Source organism: Trachinotus anak, unplaced genomic scaffold (assembly GCF_046630095.1).
Source record: "Trachinotus anak isolate AG129_WGS33_773 ecotype Australia unplaced genomic scaffold, CSIRO_AGI_Tana_v1 ptg000032l, whole genome shotgun sequence".
NCBI classification, from domain to species: domain Eukaryota; kingdom Metazoa; phylum Chordata; class Actinopteri; order Carangiformes; family Carangidae; genus Trachinotus; species Trachinotus anak.
In genome coordinates this window covers 26551573-26566915 of record NW_027273883.1, presented here as the reverse complement: position 1 = coordinate 26566915, position 15343 = coordinate 26551573, and the positions used below count along the sequence as shown (strand labels likewise).

Genomic DNA, 15343 nt, shown 5'->3' with positions numbered 1-15343 from the left:
TTAGTGATCAGTCAAATGTCTATAACACACAAATTAACTTCAGGAGGATTAACTTGAACTAAGGTGGAACAAGAATCAGATAAATACAGTGACTGAAAGTTACAGAAAACAAAGGCAACGACTCAGTACTTCAACCATTTATTAGTACACACTACTATCAAACAGCAACACAACAACAGCACAACAAACGCCTACTACAGACACAATGATGTAACAATGAAGGAACAGGCAAATGTAGCACAGGGAAAATATGGTGAAAACAGGTGAATCAACCAAAATAATATGAAGTTTACCGTACATTCAGACTTTTTCTGCCTGTTCAGAGCTGCAACAGGTTTAAAAGTAATCGTCTTCACAGAAGTGTGAGGGAGGGATGTTTGTTATCAGTTTGCTATCAGCCTAGAACTAGAACTAAACCTCACTGTTTCCTATGAGATGATGTGTCAAACATCTTGATAATGAGTTGACTAATTACATGTTTTCCAGGGTTCCTGCACTTATATTATGACCAGCGTTGTAAAGACGGCATCTGACCTGGTGCCTTTCACTGTGACGACCAAGAACAACCACCGTGGTAACCGTCGAGTTTCATATGTGAGGACCGTAACTGTCAGTGTTCAGAAGCAGACGATTGTCATCAGCAGCCACAGAGGACGAGTGCAGGTACCAGATTCCCTCATCTGCTCTCCACTCTGCTGCTGTCACATGCATTGGATGTAATAATCAATGGAAAACATTCAAATATGAAAACAAGTGCAAGAAACTATATACAGACTTGTAACAGTCCTCCCTTAAATAATATTAAAATGACTCTTCAGGAAAATAACTTTTATTTAGTCAGATTTTGAAAACGACACTTAAGGATTCCTTCAATACATGAAATAATATCTATATTTTATTCTGTATTATTTTGAAAACATGAACTGCACAGTTCTGAATCCCACCGTGTTCAGGGCTGGAGGTTTTCAGTCAACAGGAACTCCCGGGTTTACTTCTGCTCAGTCTAAGATCACACTGTCACAGGTTTCTCAGCCAATAGTGGTTGGCTGGCAGTAAACATGCTAGCAGGCACTAGTGCAAGTTCAGCTAGCTACCCCTGTGAGTCACGTCGGGCGTCGTACTGGCCCCTCAAATTGTATCATTTGCTGGGATTACTGCACCAACTTTGGTTGTCATTTATTGTGTCATAGTTTTTGGAAATGCTTTGTGTGGAGATACCACCAAACCCTGCATACATCAGAGTCACTTTAGACGTGATTAACCTTTTTTAAGATGACTGGTATAAAAGACTTAAAGCTAAATATGGACCAGACTGAAACAAACGTTTTCATGACAGCTGCAAATCAAACTCTTAAAGTCAGGTCCTGTCCTGTCTCATGGGTTTGTGCTGTCTGTTTTTCCTGAGCTGAAAGTCTCTCTCCTCCATCCTCTGCTCTCTGTCTCTGTCTTCACCTTTCTCCTTCTGTCTGAACAAGTTTATGGTTATTCTTCTGAACTGACACTAAACTGATCAAATGTGCAGTAAACAAAAAATGACGAAAAAAAGAAGACCAATATCTAAAAATCACTTCTATGGTATCTTCAACATATTTACCATTGATTGACAATAGTCGTGTTTCCATTAACCTGCATAATGCACAATTTGGAATTGCGAACAAAAAAATTTGTTATGGAAATTGTCTTAAATGTTGCAAAAATGCATGAGCTGGTTTTCCAGAAAATTTGAAGAAGCAATATCTCACAAAATTGCAATGGAAACATCATTTTTCGCATTCAAGTAGTGACCCCTCCCACATCAGGCTGCAGGGAGCCAGATCCATGAGAGGTAGACTGCTGGAAATCTGACGTCATGTTTCACTGGAACATAGTGAGAGGAGAAAACAGCTTTATTCACATAACATCAGTCAGTGGAAACACAGAACATTCACAACTGTATTTTGTCCAAGTTTCTAAGTTGCTTCTATTTTGTGCACAACTGCAATAGAAACCTGTTTAATGACAAACTCCAATGAAAATGTAGAATCCGGTATATTCCTGCCTCTTCCTGGCTCATCGCCTGGACTGTAGCTGAAGCTCAGAGACACAGGAACGTCAGTCTTGAGGAGTCGTGGCTTTTATTTACTGACAAACAGCCTAAAGTGAACAAACATTACAGTGCTACATTCACAGCTACGCTGCTAACTGCTAACTAACGAGCTAACTCTCTGCTCCGGTGTCAGTCTCTCTCTCTCTCTCCCTCTCTACATACTGACTTGTTCTTGTGGAACAGTATTCTGTCTCAAACTTACCTCATTGCACAGAGATGATAAATCACAGTGTAAATTACTTCTGCTGCTCTTAACACTTAAGAAGAAAAGACTCTGGACGTCATTTTCTAAACTAAAGTTTAGTTTCCACACACATCTGCATGTCATGCTGCATCATATCATAACTGATCTCAGAACAGTAGAAGCTGAGTCAAGGACAGTTTGACAAGCTCACTTCAGCTGTAGCTAATCACCAGTTAAAGGTCCAGGATTATCCTCAGTGCGCAGCACAGCCAGATGTTGCAGCACAGCCAGAGGCTACAGTAGAACCAGATGTTACCATCGAGCCAGATGTTCCAGCAGAAGGTCAGACCTGTGTCACAGCTGGCTGACTTTTGGAAGAGAAGATGAGGCAGATACTGGTTGTAGGACACAGTCAAGACTGACACGTTATAGCAGCCATGCTATACACCAGAATCAATACGACTGGACATGCTAACCAGCTAGTAGCCACACTGCTGGTGAATGAAGATGAATGAAGCTGCTGATGCTAATAAGATGACTTCTGGTTCTCCATACAGTTTTCTCACAGCTGACCTTTTACTGCAGTATGTTTACAGTTTCCATCACTGCTCATATTTAGTGTTACAGTCTGTTCTAATCATTGTTCTGCTGTCACCTACAGGTGAATGGAGAACTTCAGTACTTGCCTGTCAGCCTGTCGGCCGGCCGGGTCACTGTAAGGCAGAGTGGATCATACGCTGTCCTCAGAACTGACTTTGGCCTGACTGTAAAATATGACTGGAACACGAGGCTGTACATCACAGTGCCATCCTCATACTATGATCACCTGGGCGGCCTCTGTGGAAACTACAATGGAGACAGAAAAGATGACCTGCCTACACCAGGAGGTGAGGATAGGACGTCACAGGTGAACAGCAGGAGAAGTTGCCCGGTGCTCCCAAAACAAAACTCCATCCAGAAATGACACATCACTAGATTCAAATCATTTAATTCATTTCATTTCAAAGATTTGTGGTCACTTTGCCATTCAAGCAGCCGGGGCGTCAACTCTCCAGTGTACTCCAGTATGTTACAAGTTATAGTGGTTTTGTACAACATTTGGCCCTGATTCAGACCAGCTCTTGTCATACCGTGGCAGGCAGACACACACCAAACACTGTTCATGTATCTGAAGAAGAAATGAGTCATTATTTTGTGCTGGCAATCAGTAACTTTAACCTTGAAGTGGTCTAAAAACTCTTCTAACTAGAATGGCACTCAGTAGAGCGCATACTTCCATCTAATATAGATGAAAATGTGGAAAAGTGTCTTATCTCACAGTGTTGAGGAAAGTGAAATTCCTGGATCTGCATCTAAAATGAAATGGACCCACGCAACATCTCTCCACCAAGTTTGGTCCAAATCAGTTCAGTAGTTCCTGTGTAATCCTAAACACAAACAGAGGCAGAGCTAATAAGAAGATCACCAACACACTTGAGGAACTGAATGTAACCATGTAGAGTGCAGCAGAAGACAGCAGAATGTAGAAACAAGAAGAGACGGAGGTGGCCGTGAAGCCAAGACTGACAGCAAGGAACACTGCTGCAATAAATAATAACTTCTCTTAATAATTAAATTCTCCACATTCGCCACACTTCTTTCTCCAGCTATGTTAAAATAACTTCAAAGTCAACTCATCTCAAGTTTTCAATTTAAACATCACTTTGCTTTTGGTCTCTTGCAGGCTCCCGTATCGCTGTAGTGCTGAAGATGATCAAGCAGTGGAAGCTGAAGGATCCTGATCTGTTCTGTCATGATAACTGTGGCGGTCGCTGCCCATACTGTTCACCACAGCAGCAGAACCACTTCCGCCAGCCCAGACTGTGTGGGGTTCTGACCAAGGCAGATGGACCATTTTCAGCCTGCCACAAGAAGGTTCATCCCGGCATGTACCTGGACAATTGTGTCTATGACGTCTGTGTCAACAAAGGTAAGACAATAACTTAGGGCTGGCCGATGAATCTGATTTTATAAAAATCGAGATAAAGCAATTATTGTAGACCAGGAGGATTTATACTGAGACTCTAGTAATGGAGCTGCATTTAAAGGATGTTAACTTTCATGTTCATGTTCAGTGTTCACTGTTTCACTGTTTCCGTTTCACTCTGTCTCTGTTTCACCTCATTGAGAAAACTGTGACTGTGTCATAGGTGTGCTGGTTGCAACACATTTCTCTGATGTCTCAGGATGTGAGGAGGATGAGGATGAGATGTTAGAGTCAGTAATAACGTGTTTGTGTGTCTGTGTGTTTGTCCAGGTGCACGACAGGTTCTCTGTGACAGCCTGAAGAACTACTATGACGTGTGTCTGACAGAGGGTGTGAAGGTCAACCCTCAGTGGAGAATGATTACCAAATGTTGTAAGTCTCTAAGTCTCTAAATCCTCTCCCTTTGAACACTGTAAATTCTATAACTTATAATAAGCCATAAACCTCTGGTTTCACCGCAGTGTGTTCTGACAGTATATGTTAGCAGAAAGCTGCAGGTAAAGTCAGGGCAGCTCCACCTCCAATTTCCGCATTAAGCAGGTTAATGGAAAACACACCAACTGTCCTCTGTTTCTTCATGTGATCCCAGACTGATCCATGTGGAGATCAGGACTCTGTGGGGACCAGACCATCTGTTTCTCTGCTCATGTTTGTGTGTACGGTCTTTTGGGTGGAGAAGATTCTGTCTCAGAGAGTGCATGGTTTGTTGAAGGTCCTCCTGAGGATTTTTCACCTGTCCTTCCCATTGATGAAGGCTCCGTAAGCTACTTAAAGCGGGCCTTCATCAAAACATCACTGATGTAATAACCCTGCTGTTCCCTTCTTTTGGATCGTGAGCCAACACCTGAGGGTCTTGCAGCAGCGCGGCCTGGAGAAGTTTGGAAAGGTTCAAGGTTTATGTAAATGTCCTCTGATGTGCAGGAGGGACAACCTGGAGACAACCAATCACATTGACTTTTTTTGTAAAACATTCAGGCGATGTGGAGATGTGTAACCATGGCATAACCATGTTTTTTATGTACAGCTTTAGATCTGTCACATCTGGTTAATAAATATACAAAGATATTGATATTATTTAATAATTTCATGGTGTTTTTGTATTGGCTTAGGAACAAAGAACTACCAATACTGATCATGACCCCCCCCCCCCCCCCCCAGTCCCCTCCTGTCCTGCAGGTAGCCACTATGAGGCATGTGGCACAGCCTGCCCTGCCTCCTGTATGTCCCTGGACAGTGCGAAGCAGTGTAATGAGCCCTGTGTGGAGGGATGCCAGTGTAACAAAGGACTGGTTCTCAGTGGAGACAGGTAACACTGCAATGATGCTGCTGCTGCTGTGAAAACACTCAACTGACTCAACCAGACGTAAAAGTTACACCCAGGTGCAACACATACAGGGTCAAGGTCTAAGTGGAACACCAGTTACACCCAGAGGCGTACACCCAGCTGCCGGAGTGTATCATACTGTTGGTGCTCCAACAGGACTCTAACTGTAGCCACAGCTACTGACCACAGCTAGCTATGGCTACAGCTATGACTGCAGTGATGGCTGAGGCTGTGATTGTTGCCAGCCTACTGCTACCATTATTAACGTTTGATGCACTGGCAGTAATCTGCAGCTGATCACATGACTGTAGCTTCGCAGCCACCACACCATCAATGGAGGAGCTGCTAATTAGCATAACAAACAAAGACAAACACAGTTTCTGTGTCATTTGTATGATATGGATGTTAAATAACTGTGTCTGTGTGTCTCTTTGTGTGTGTGTGTTTCAGATGTGTGCCCAAATCTTCCTGTGGATGTCAGCATCAGGGCAGATATTACCCATCAGCCTCCACTTTCTGGGGTGATAACACCTGCACCCTCAAGTGTAAATGCCATAATGGGAAAACCAAGGTTGGTGTGTGTGTGTTCGTGTGTGTGTGTGTGTGTGTGTGTGTGTGTGTGTGTGTGTGTGTGTGTGTGTGTGTGTGTGTGTGTGTGTGTGTGTGTGTGTGATATTTCAGAATGTTATGTGCACTCAGCCATCATGTTTGTGGGTGTGCACACACAGCCTGAAATACTGAGCTATGTTTTAACGATCCAAAGCTCACGGTCTGAAGCACAAGGTGCAGGTGCATTTGGGGCGTGTCCATATCACATTTGCTCTGTCAAAGTTAAAGTCCAGTCGCTGCTCCAGGTGCATGGTTCAGATGGTTTGGCTGTGACTAAGCTCCTGTAAATTCAGTATTAATAATTATATGGTCCAGCCTTACTTTATCCTCATGGAGCAGAGTTGAGATTGTGAACAATATTCTCTCATGGTTAACGGTTTTATTGTCTTTGTATGTACAACAAACTTGCTCTGACAAGATCAGTGTTTTCTATATTTTCGTGGAAAGAGGAAAAACCTAGTATTAACTATAAAAAGACAGTGGAACGCCCCAGATGCATTCATTATTAATTATGAAATACATTATTACATACAGTTATTGAGACAGGCACCTCAAAAATAAAGTGTAAACAAAATAAAAAGACACAAGTTGCCATTAACAAGTGTTTATTGATCATTATTTATTTTGATTTTATTCTGTTCTTGTTTTCATCTGATGTTCTGTCCTGTCCTGTTCTGTTTTGTCCTGTCCTGTCCTGTCCTGTCCTGTCCTGTCCTGTCCTGTCCTGTCCTGTCCTGTCCTGTTCTGTTATGTTCTCCTGGTGAAGTGCAAGTCGTATGCCTGTAAGAAGAATGAGCACTGTGGCCTGAAGAAGGGGATCAGGGACTGCTACCCAACATCCTATGAAACGTGCCAGGGCAGCGGAGACCCCCACTACCGCAGCTTTGACAACCGCCGGTTTGATTTCCAGGGCACTTGTACCTATGTCCTGTCTCAGTACACCAAGGGAAAAGACTCGAGCCTGGTCCCGTTCCAGGTGCTGGTCCAGAATGAGAACAGAGGCCGTAACAAGGCCGTGTCCTTCACCAAGTCTGTCTCACTTAACATATTTGGTTTCACCATCAGCATGAGTCGCTCCAGGCCCTGGAAAATACTGGTAAGATCAGTCTGCAGATAAATATATAAACAGTGGCTCAAGCTGGTACACTGTGTTTCTGTCTCTATAGAAGGCAATTCTTGATAATAACCCCCTCCCATCCCCACCCCACCCCATCCAGGTAAACAGTCAGTTTGTGAACCTGCCTTACTCCACGGCTGATGGCAAGCTCTCCCTGTTCCGGCGTGGCTACTTTGGCACTGTGACAACATCTTTTGGTTTGACACTCAGGTTCAACTGGAACAGCTACGTCAGCTTGACTTTGCCCAGTTCATACTCTTCTGCCACAACTGGTAAGTTAAGTGTACGAAATGCAATTTATTGTCAGCCATAAAGTTGATAGCTCCATGTGTTATAAACAGCTGTCCACTGATCTCGGTGGACAGATCTGGCAAACCCATTGAGGACTAGGACTCTCCAGCAGAGGTCCCGGTCCAGAAGAATTCCTCATTCATCCTGAGAGAGGTTGAGGATATGTAACCCAAGTGGTCCATGTCCAAAGCCTTCAGTGTTGAGGCAGCTGTGGTCAGATTTTGAGAACCCGCAGGTGGACACCAGCAATGAAGGAACCCTTTTGGACTTAGTTGGCCCAGGGGTATCCTGAAGCAGCAGACAGATATTGGGAGGTCAGAAGCACTGCAGCTTCAGTAGTCGCAGAAGCAAAAACCCTGGTGTGGGAGGGATTTGTTGAGGCTACAGAGAAGGACTTTTGGTTGGCCTCAAGAAAGTTCTGGCAAATTGTTTAAGGACTTCGCTAAAGTTGTGTTCAGCTTGAGAGGAAAAGTGCTGATCTCAACTGGGGATATTGTTTAGCAGTTTCCAGGCATGTCCAACTGGGAGGAAACCCCAGGGTAGATTCAGAGTTTGCTGGAGGGATTAGAGATCCCATCAGGTGTGGGAACACCTTGGGATCCCCTAGGCGGAGGCGGAATAATGTTGACATCTGGAATACCGTGCTTAACCTCCTTCCACCACAACCAGACCCCAAATAAGCAGAAGAAAATGGTTGGATGGACACAATAAAGTCCAAATCGGAAGGGATCTGAATGCTCTCTGAAGCCACTGTATGTTAGAAGGATTCAGAGTATCATGAGCTCAACCCCTGTCCATGATTCCAATTATTTTCATGCTTCCAAAAAGCTGGAGGAAGGTAACTGAACAGTTTTTCTGTAACTGCTGTGGTTTCTTGTTTTCTTTGTCAGGCTTGTGTGGAAATTACAATGGAAAACCCGGTGATGACTTACTGAAACGTGATGGCACCCAGGCTGTGCACATTAATGCCTTCGGACACAGCTGGAAGGTATGTGTTAGTTGAGAAAGGAGGTCTTCGTGGGTCTGAAGAGAAAGACCCAGAATTTTGAACAAACCTGAAATTGACCTGGAAAATCCACTAAAGTATATAGAAATGCAAAACAAGCTCATACTCCATCCAGGTCTATGGTCTATAGCTTCTTATGCTCTATACAGCACATTGAATATTGAATTTGTCTGAATTTAATAAGTCTGGAGCTCTGTTGAAGCATTCACTGACATGTTCAGTTCAAGTCTATTTTAAAACAATTATAATTAAAATAATTGTTCCTCCTGTCTATAGTGGCGACAAACAGGTTAATTTCTAATGTCATGGTAAATGATGAGGAACAAAATCCACTGTCCTTTTGTTCTATGTGAAAATAAATCCTTATGTCCAGCTGAAGCTCACATGAGATTTCTGAGTCAGAGAAATCGTTTTAGTATCTTTTAAATTGAGGTTCTTTGTTGTTGTTGTTGAACAGTTCTCTTTCTGGACAAACTACAGACTTAGAGCTTCCATCAGCTTTTGGAGGTCGTGGCACCTAGTTTCTTTTCTCCAGTTATGGCCACAACATCTGAGATTTTCAAAGAAGACACAACAAGGTCGTACTTGACTTTGGCCCATTCAGAGCTCATATCATCATTATTTATCTTTGTTTGCTATTGTTGTCAAAATTCCCCAATGTCAAAGAAAATGCTGCTCTGCAATATATGTGACACCCAGGTGTGTTACTGCGTCGTGTTACATAACGTGATACATTAACTTCTCCACCATTGTGTCTGTATTTAGTACCAGTGAGACCAAAGCACCATCGTGAGGTCTCACTGGGAAGAACTTAACCAGTGACCTTTTCCACTTCTTACAGAAAAAACAATATAAACACAATTCTTCACCAGAACATTTAGTTATTTTGGGGCATTTTATGCATTTATTGGATAGGCCAGTGTAGAGTAACAGGAAATGAGGGGACAGGGAGAGGGGGAATGACATGCAGCAAAGAGTCGGGACAGTTGGAAGTCGAACTGGCGACTTGCCTATGCAATAACCACTCGGCTATCAGGTCGTCGCCAGAACATTGTTATAGACAGAGGGTTTGAGGAGCACCAGGGAGCTGAGTGCTTAGTTGAATTAAATTAATGAATTAGATGGGATGGGTTGCTAAACAGCATTTACAACATTTACATTGAAGGGTTAACATTTAACAAAGCTGTTCTGTATCAGAGCTTTGATAAGATGACAGACTGACAGTCCCTGTGGTATTATACTGAGAGAAATTATAAACTGACCATTGAGTTGTCTCTAATGTGCTTTAATCAGTAGTTAGCGGACTGTAGCAGTGTTAGTAATGAGTTAGCTGTATGCTAAAGCACCATAGCTCAACTTTAGCTCCGTCTTTTCTCACCCTCTCAGTATCTTACATAAGTCTGTGGCTGTTAATCTAATGGAGTAAAACAAATATAAAGTTTCATCAGGAATAAAAAACAATCATAAGTCATTGTAGCAAAATTATTAAATATAAAAATTAAAAATATATATTTTTAAATTAAATAAAAAATAATTTATTGAACTAAAAAACCTCTGCATATTTTCATGGTTTTCCATATAAATGTCATTGAACGCAGGAAGGAGGAGCCCCCAGCTGCACCAGTGACTGTCCTGGTGGTAAATGTCCTGAGTGTGAGCCTGCTCTGCTGGTGCGTTACCAACAGAGGAGCTACTGTGGTATCATAGCTGACAAGAAAGGGCCGTTCAGGTATGTTCTTCAGCTGTCACGGGGGGGGGGGGGGGGGGGGGTAAATGCTTAGTAAGAAAATATGAATGTGACACATTTTAAAAGTGCTAGATGAGGTCAGATGTTTAAATGATCAATGATCAGTCAAAAAACTGAGGGGTTGTTAAACATGTGCAGTCTCTCTGATCAGACTGTGTCCTCACTGTGACCACTCTGTCTCTGTCCTCTCTTTGCACGTACAGACACTGTCACAGTAAACTGGACCTCAACCCCTTCCTCAAAGACTGTGTGTTTGATTTGTGCATGTACCAAGGCCACACCTCTGCCCTATGCAACAGCCTATCAGCTTTCAGCACTTCTTGTCAAGAAGCGGGAGCTAAAGTGGAGAGGTGGAGAAGCAAAGAGCTCTGTCGTAAGACATGCACGCACGCACACACACACACACACACACACACACACATACACACACACACACACACACTGAGTGAATACTGAGGACTGCACTGTTCATTCATCCATGTAACACCTTCACTGAAAGTCTAACGGAACGTTACCATGAATACAATCACAGATTTCTCTGTTTGAGAATTGATGGAAACTTTAGTGATGCTGTAAGAACACAACTCAACAACATGTAGAACAGAGGTCTGGTTGATTTTAGACATTTTAAGGAGGAACAGTTACAAGTTTGAACTTGAATGTTGTCGGCCGATGAGTTGTTATGTCACTGATGATAAACTGGACCTCACAGACAAGTTTAAGATGTGTATGAGGACCATTGTCACTCTGTGTTATCTGACTGATTTTATGTGTGTGTGTCTCCCAGCTCCATCATGTGGTGCCAACAGTCACTATGAGGTGTGCGCCCGCCCCTGCCAGGTGACCTGCAGTGGTCTCGCCCCCCCTGAGGGCTGTGATGACAGCGCCCCCTGCACAGAAGGCTGTGTGTGCAACGACGGGTTCGTGCTGAGTGATGAAAAGTGTGTGCCTCTGGCAGAGTGTGGCTGTCAGTACGAAGGACAGTACTATCTGAATAAACAGGTACTTGCAGCAGTGACAGTTCATCTAATGCCACCTGTACCTGTGCAGGTAATGATGTCACTGCTGGTGTTTCTCCTGCTCTCTCCTCAGGTGTTCTACCAAGGAAAGTCCTGTAACAGTCGCTGTGTCTGTTCAGAAGGTGACGTACAGTGTAACCATAAGTTCCAGTGTTCAGTCCATGAGAAGTGTGTTGTGAAAGATGGCTCCGCCTCCTGTGCTCCCAGAGGTGTTGCTTCCTGTTCTGTGAGTGGGGTCAGAGCAGTCCAGTCCTTTGATGGACAGGTAAAGTAAACATATGATCCAGGATAACATCTAACAAAGACAGAGTCTGTTTCAAGATGAACTTCATCTTTTTCAGTAATATTTTATTATTGAATTTTATAGATACATTTTATATTTGTGTTATGATCTATATTCAGTACAGAACAGTAGTTCACACAGTGTTAAATTAAAATGTGGGGTGTAGGTCAATGAGCAGCTCAGTGACATGTGAGCTTTTAGACTGATCAGGACCAGACCTGGACCATCTGTGACAAACAACAGTTTCTGATCCTGACAGGTTTGGTTCAGCAGGATAATCTTCACTAATGACACCACTTTATGATGTTTGAAGCCTAAATACAATCAGCAGCAGTAAAAAGCTCATGTTAGGCTATAAACTAACTACACCACAGTCACATGACTTCACCTTCACCACCATTAAACTTCAACCTGTAGTTTGATTTGGCTCTGAGCTCTAACATGTAACATGTAATATTAGCCAGCTTGTTGGCCACAGTTATGAAACCAAACCTGTCTCACTATATTTTGAAATTGAATTGTGAAAAAGTGAATTTCTAGCATAGATTTTTTTGCATTGAAATTTTTTATCTGAATTAGCTGTGAATTCAATTGTGATTTTTTTTCAATACCTCATTTTTCAATGTTCACAAATTCAGATTCAACATCTGGGATGCTGAGGACGAGCTAATCAAACCAACAGCCAGCCTTCACATCACATGACCATTGGAGCGTAACTTGATTGGCTGGATGTTCGTTTGATTAGAGAATCGACTACTTAACCTTGGCATCCCCAGAAAATTCAGATACATAATTTAATGCAAAACAAAAATCTGTGGTAGAAATTCTCAGGCTTTACAATTTCAAAATCTAGTGAGACAGATCTAGACAGTCTATGTCTGCATTTTCTTTGGTTTCTTGTTGGGTTGAATGTGATAAAGTTGCTCTCAAACGTACAATTTATCACTGTGAGATTCATCTGTTGCCTTCATGCTGTGATCCACGTTAGTGTGGAACATACAGCTGTCTGTAATGTTCCCACCACCCTGGTTCTCACAGTCCATCACATTCATACCTAAATGCAGACGTGGAAGAACTTTGATTCTCCGTGAGGTTTTCTGTTTTGAGACAGTCACAGTTGAAGTTTTGATGTCTCCAACCCCCCAGGCATATCCTCTGTGGGGAAACTGTCAGTTCACATTGGCAGAGGTGAAGGAGGAGGGAGCGGTCACACCCTTCACTGTGCTGGTGAAGCAGCAAACTGATAAGACTGGTATCGTCTACCGCAGTGTGGAGCTCTTGGTTTATGACATGGAAATCACTATGGAGACCGGGGTCGTCTGGGAGGTCAAGGTAAGACTGATGTATTTGTCTCAGGCAGGTGTGAGGACGATCATTGTTTTCAACAAAACACATTAGAACTATAAATAAAATGCTGTTAATGTGCCTGATCTCTTTTGTCAGTACACATGAGCATCACTCTCATTCTCACCACTGAGACAGATCAGTGGCTGCTGATGAGTTGTTTGTAGGGGGATTAGTGCTCTGGCCGTCAGTACTGGACACAGCAGCAGAGCTAATGTGGCTGTAGCTCATCTGAAAACACTTTGTGTTTCCACTCTCCTCTGTGCGTCAGGTCGATGACATCAGAGTCTCCCTTCCTGCGTCACTGGCTGAAGGAAAAGTGGGAGTCCATCAAAATGGCATCAACATCATCATTGAAACTGACTTTGACCTAAAGCTGACCTATGACACTGTGGCTGGCGTGTTCTTGCAAATTCCATCCACCTATCGCAGCTCACCACGTGGTCTCTGTGGCAATTACAATGGTCAAGAGTCTGATGACCCGGCATCAGCTGGCAAGAAGCTGGAAGATGTGGCAGCAGCTTGGGTCGTAAAGACGGGCAACGCTTCCTGTGAGACAGGATGTGGTAGCCATCCCTGCCCCGGGAAAGGGCCAGACAAGGACCCAGATGCCAAAAAGGCCTGTGACATCATCAAAGCCAAGCAGGGTCCATTTGCAGGGTGCCATTCAACAGTGCCTCCAACACCCGACTACGATGCTTGTGTCAGGCAAGGAGATATCTGAACACACCTTCAATGTCAGATTCATTATCCATGTCTATATCTGCAGGATATCTATAGAGTAATAACAATAATAATAATGAAAAACAGAGTTCACAAAGTGTTTTGACAACTGAAGCAAAAGCAACAGAAAAGGGAACATAACAACAGAAAGTTAAAGAGGGAAGAGATAAGATGATCAGTCAGGTGATCAGTCAGGTGATCAGACGGATGATCAGTCAGGTGATTAGATGGATGATCAGTCAGGTGATCAGACAGGTGACCAGTCAGGTGATCAGACAGGTGATTAGACAGGTGACCAGTCAGGCGATCAGTCAGGCGATCAGTCAGGTGATTAGACAGGTGATTAGACCAATGATCAGTCAGGTTATCAGGCAGGTGATTAGACGGATTATCAGTCAGGTGATTAGACAAGTGATCAGTCAGGTGATTAGACAGGTGACCAGTCAGGTGATCCGTCAGGTGATTAGACAGGTGATTAGACCAATGATCAGTCAGTTGATTAGACAGGTTATCAGTCAGGTGACTAGACAGGTGATTAGACCGATGATCAGTCAGGTTATCAGTCAGGTGATTAGACAGGTGATCAGTCAGGTTGTGGTGTAAACACTCCTCACAGTCGATAAAGTGACTTCCTCTTCACTGTTAAAGAAATAAAAAGGAAATTATCTTACAAATAAACTGCCTAAAATATATTTTAAAAAACCCGTTATGACAATAAGAATGAAGAAATCATGTATCACAATAACAAGAAAAGGTTGAATCATTTCTTAAATGTATTTATTTATCAAATTATTGTTTCATTGATGTATTTACATAATTTGTTTATGTTACACACATCATTACATTGTGTATTTGTTTTTTATTTGACATTGAACACAATGGGGTCCCATAACTTTGATATACTGTTACTGCTATCATTATTACTATTATTGTTATTATTATTATTATTTCATGTATTTTACAAGCTCACCACATATTAAAATCCAGTATAAAACATAGAATAGCACATATATGACATGACAGCAGTTTGAGTTCAGTGGCCTCTTAAGAAAAACTCTGTGACAAGTTCTCTTTTAGTTTCCATCATAATCAGAGTTTATGTCGTCATTACAGAAATGAGTCTGTGTTCAGAGGGTTTGTGTTGTTTCCTGTAATAAAATGACAGTTTGTTTCCAGCGAGGTGTCCTCACACAAAGGAGACAAACGCATCCTGTGTCGTCACATCCAGAATTATGTCACCGCCTGTCAACTGGCTGGAGCCAAGATCAGCAAATGGAGGAGGGACGACTTCTGTCGTAAGTCTGACGCTGTTGTTTAGATGTGTTCAACCCCCCACACACACTTCAGTCCAGTGGCCCTGAGATGTGAAGCACAACAACACCGGACCCAACACTTTAACAAACACAGAACAAATCAGAAAAAAACATTAACAAATTAGACATAACAGCACTGAACTGATTTCACAGGTCCAGACTGTTGGCGTTAGTGCTGCAGTCACACCAGACTGATACATCTCAAATTAAAACCACCAACTTGTGATCAGAAAAGCTGCCATAGCCCCTCTCAGTGCTGAGTCTCTTGCCC

The 15343-nt window shown here is 42.8% G+C and overlaps 1 protein-coding gene across 1 annotated transcript in view; it reads left to right on the top strand.

Annotated features, from left to right (window-relative positions):
- Positions 1–15343, top strand: part of LOC139612608 (IgGFc-binding protein-like) — a 39792-nt gene that overhangs the window by 8210 nt on the left and 16239 nt on the right. The window contains exons 7-22 of the mRNA XM_071468307.1: positions 487–663; positions 2932–3157; positions 3994–4239; positions 4567–4668; positions 5455–5602; positions 6071–6191; positions 6996–7325; positions 7447–7618; positions 8528–8625; positions 10242–10372; positions 10594–10763; positions 11178–11392; positions 11483–11674; positions 12839–13024; positions 13308–13744; positions 14936–15054. Of these exons, the coding sequence (XP_071324408.1) occupies positions 487–663; positions 2932–3157; positions 3994–4239; positions 4567–4668; positions 5455–5602; positions 6071–6191; positions 6996–7325; positions 7447–7618; positions 8528–8625; positions 10242–10372; positions 10594–10763; positions 11178–11392; positions 11483–11674; positions 12839–13024; positions 13308–13744; positions 14936–15054 (3070 nt within the window). The remainder of the gene's footprint in view (positions 1–486; positions 664–2931; positions 3158–3993; positions 4240–4566; positions 4669–5454; positions 5603–6070; positions 6192–6995; positions 7326–7446; positions 7619–8527; positions 8626–10241; positions 10373–10593; positions 10764–11177; positions 11393–11482; positions 11675–12838; positions 13025–13307; positions 13745–14935; positions 15055–15343) is intronic.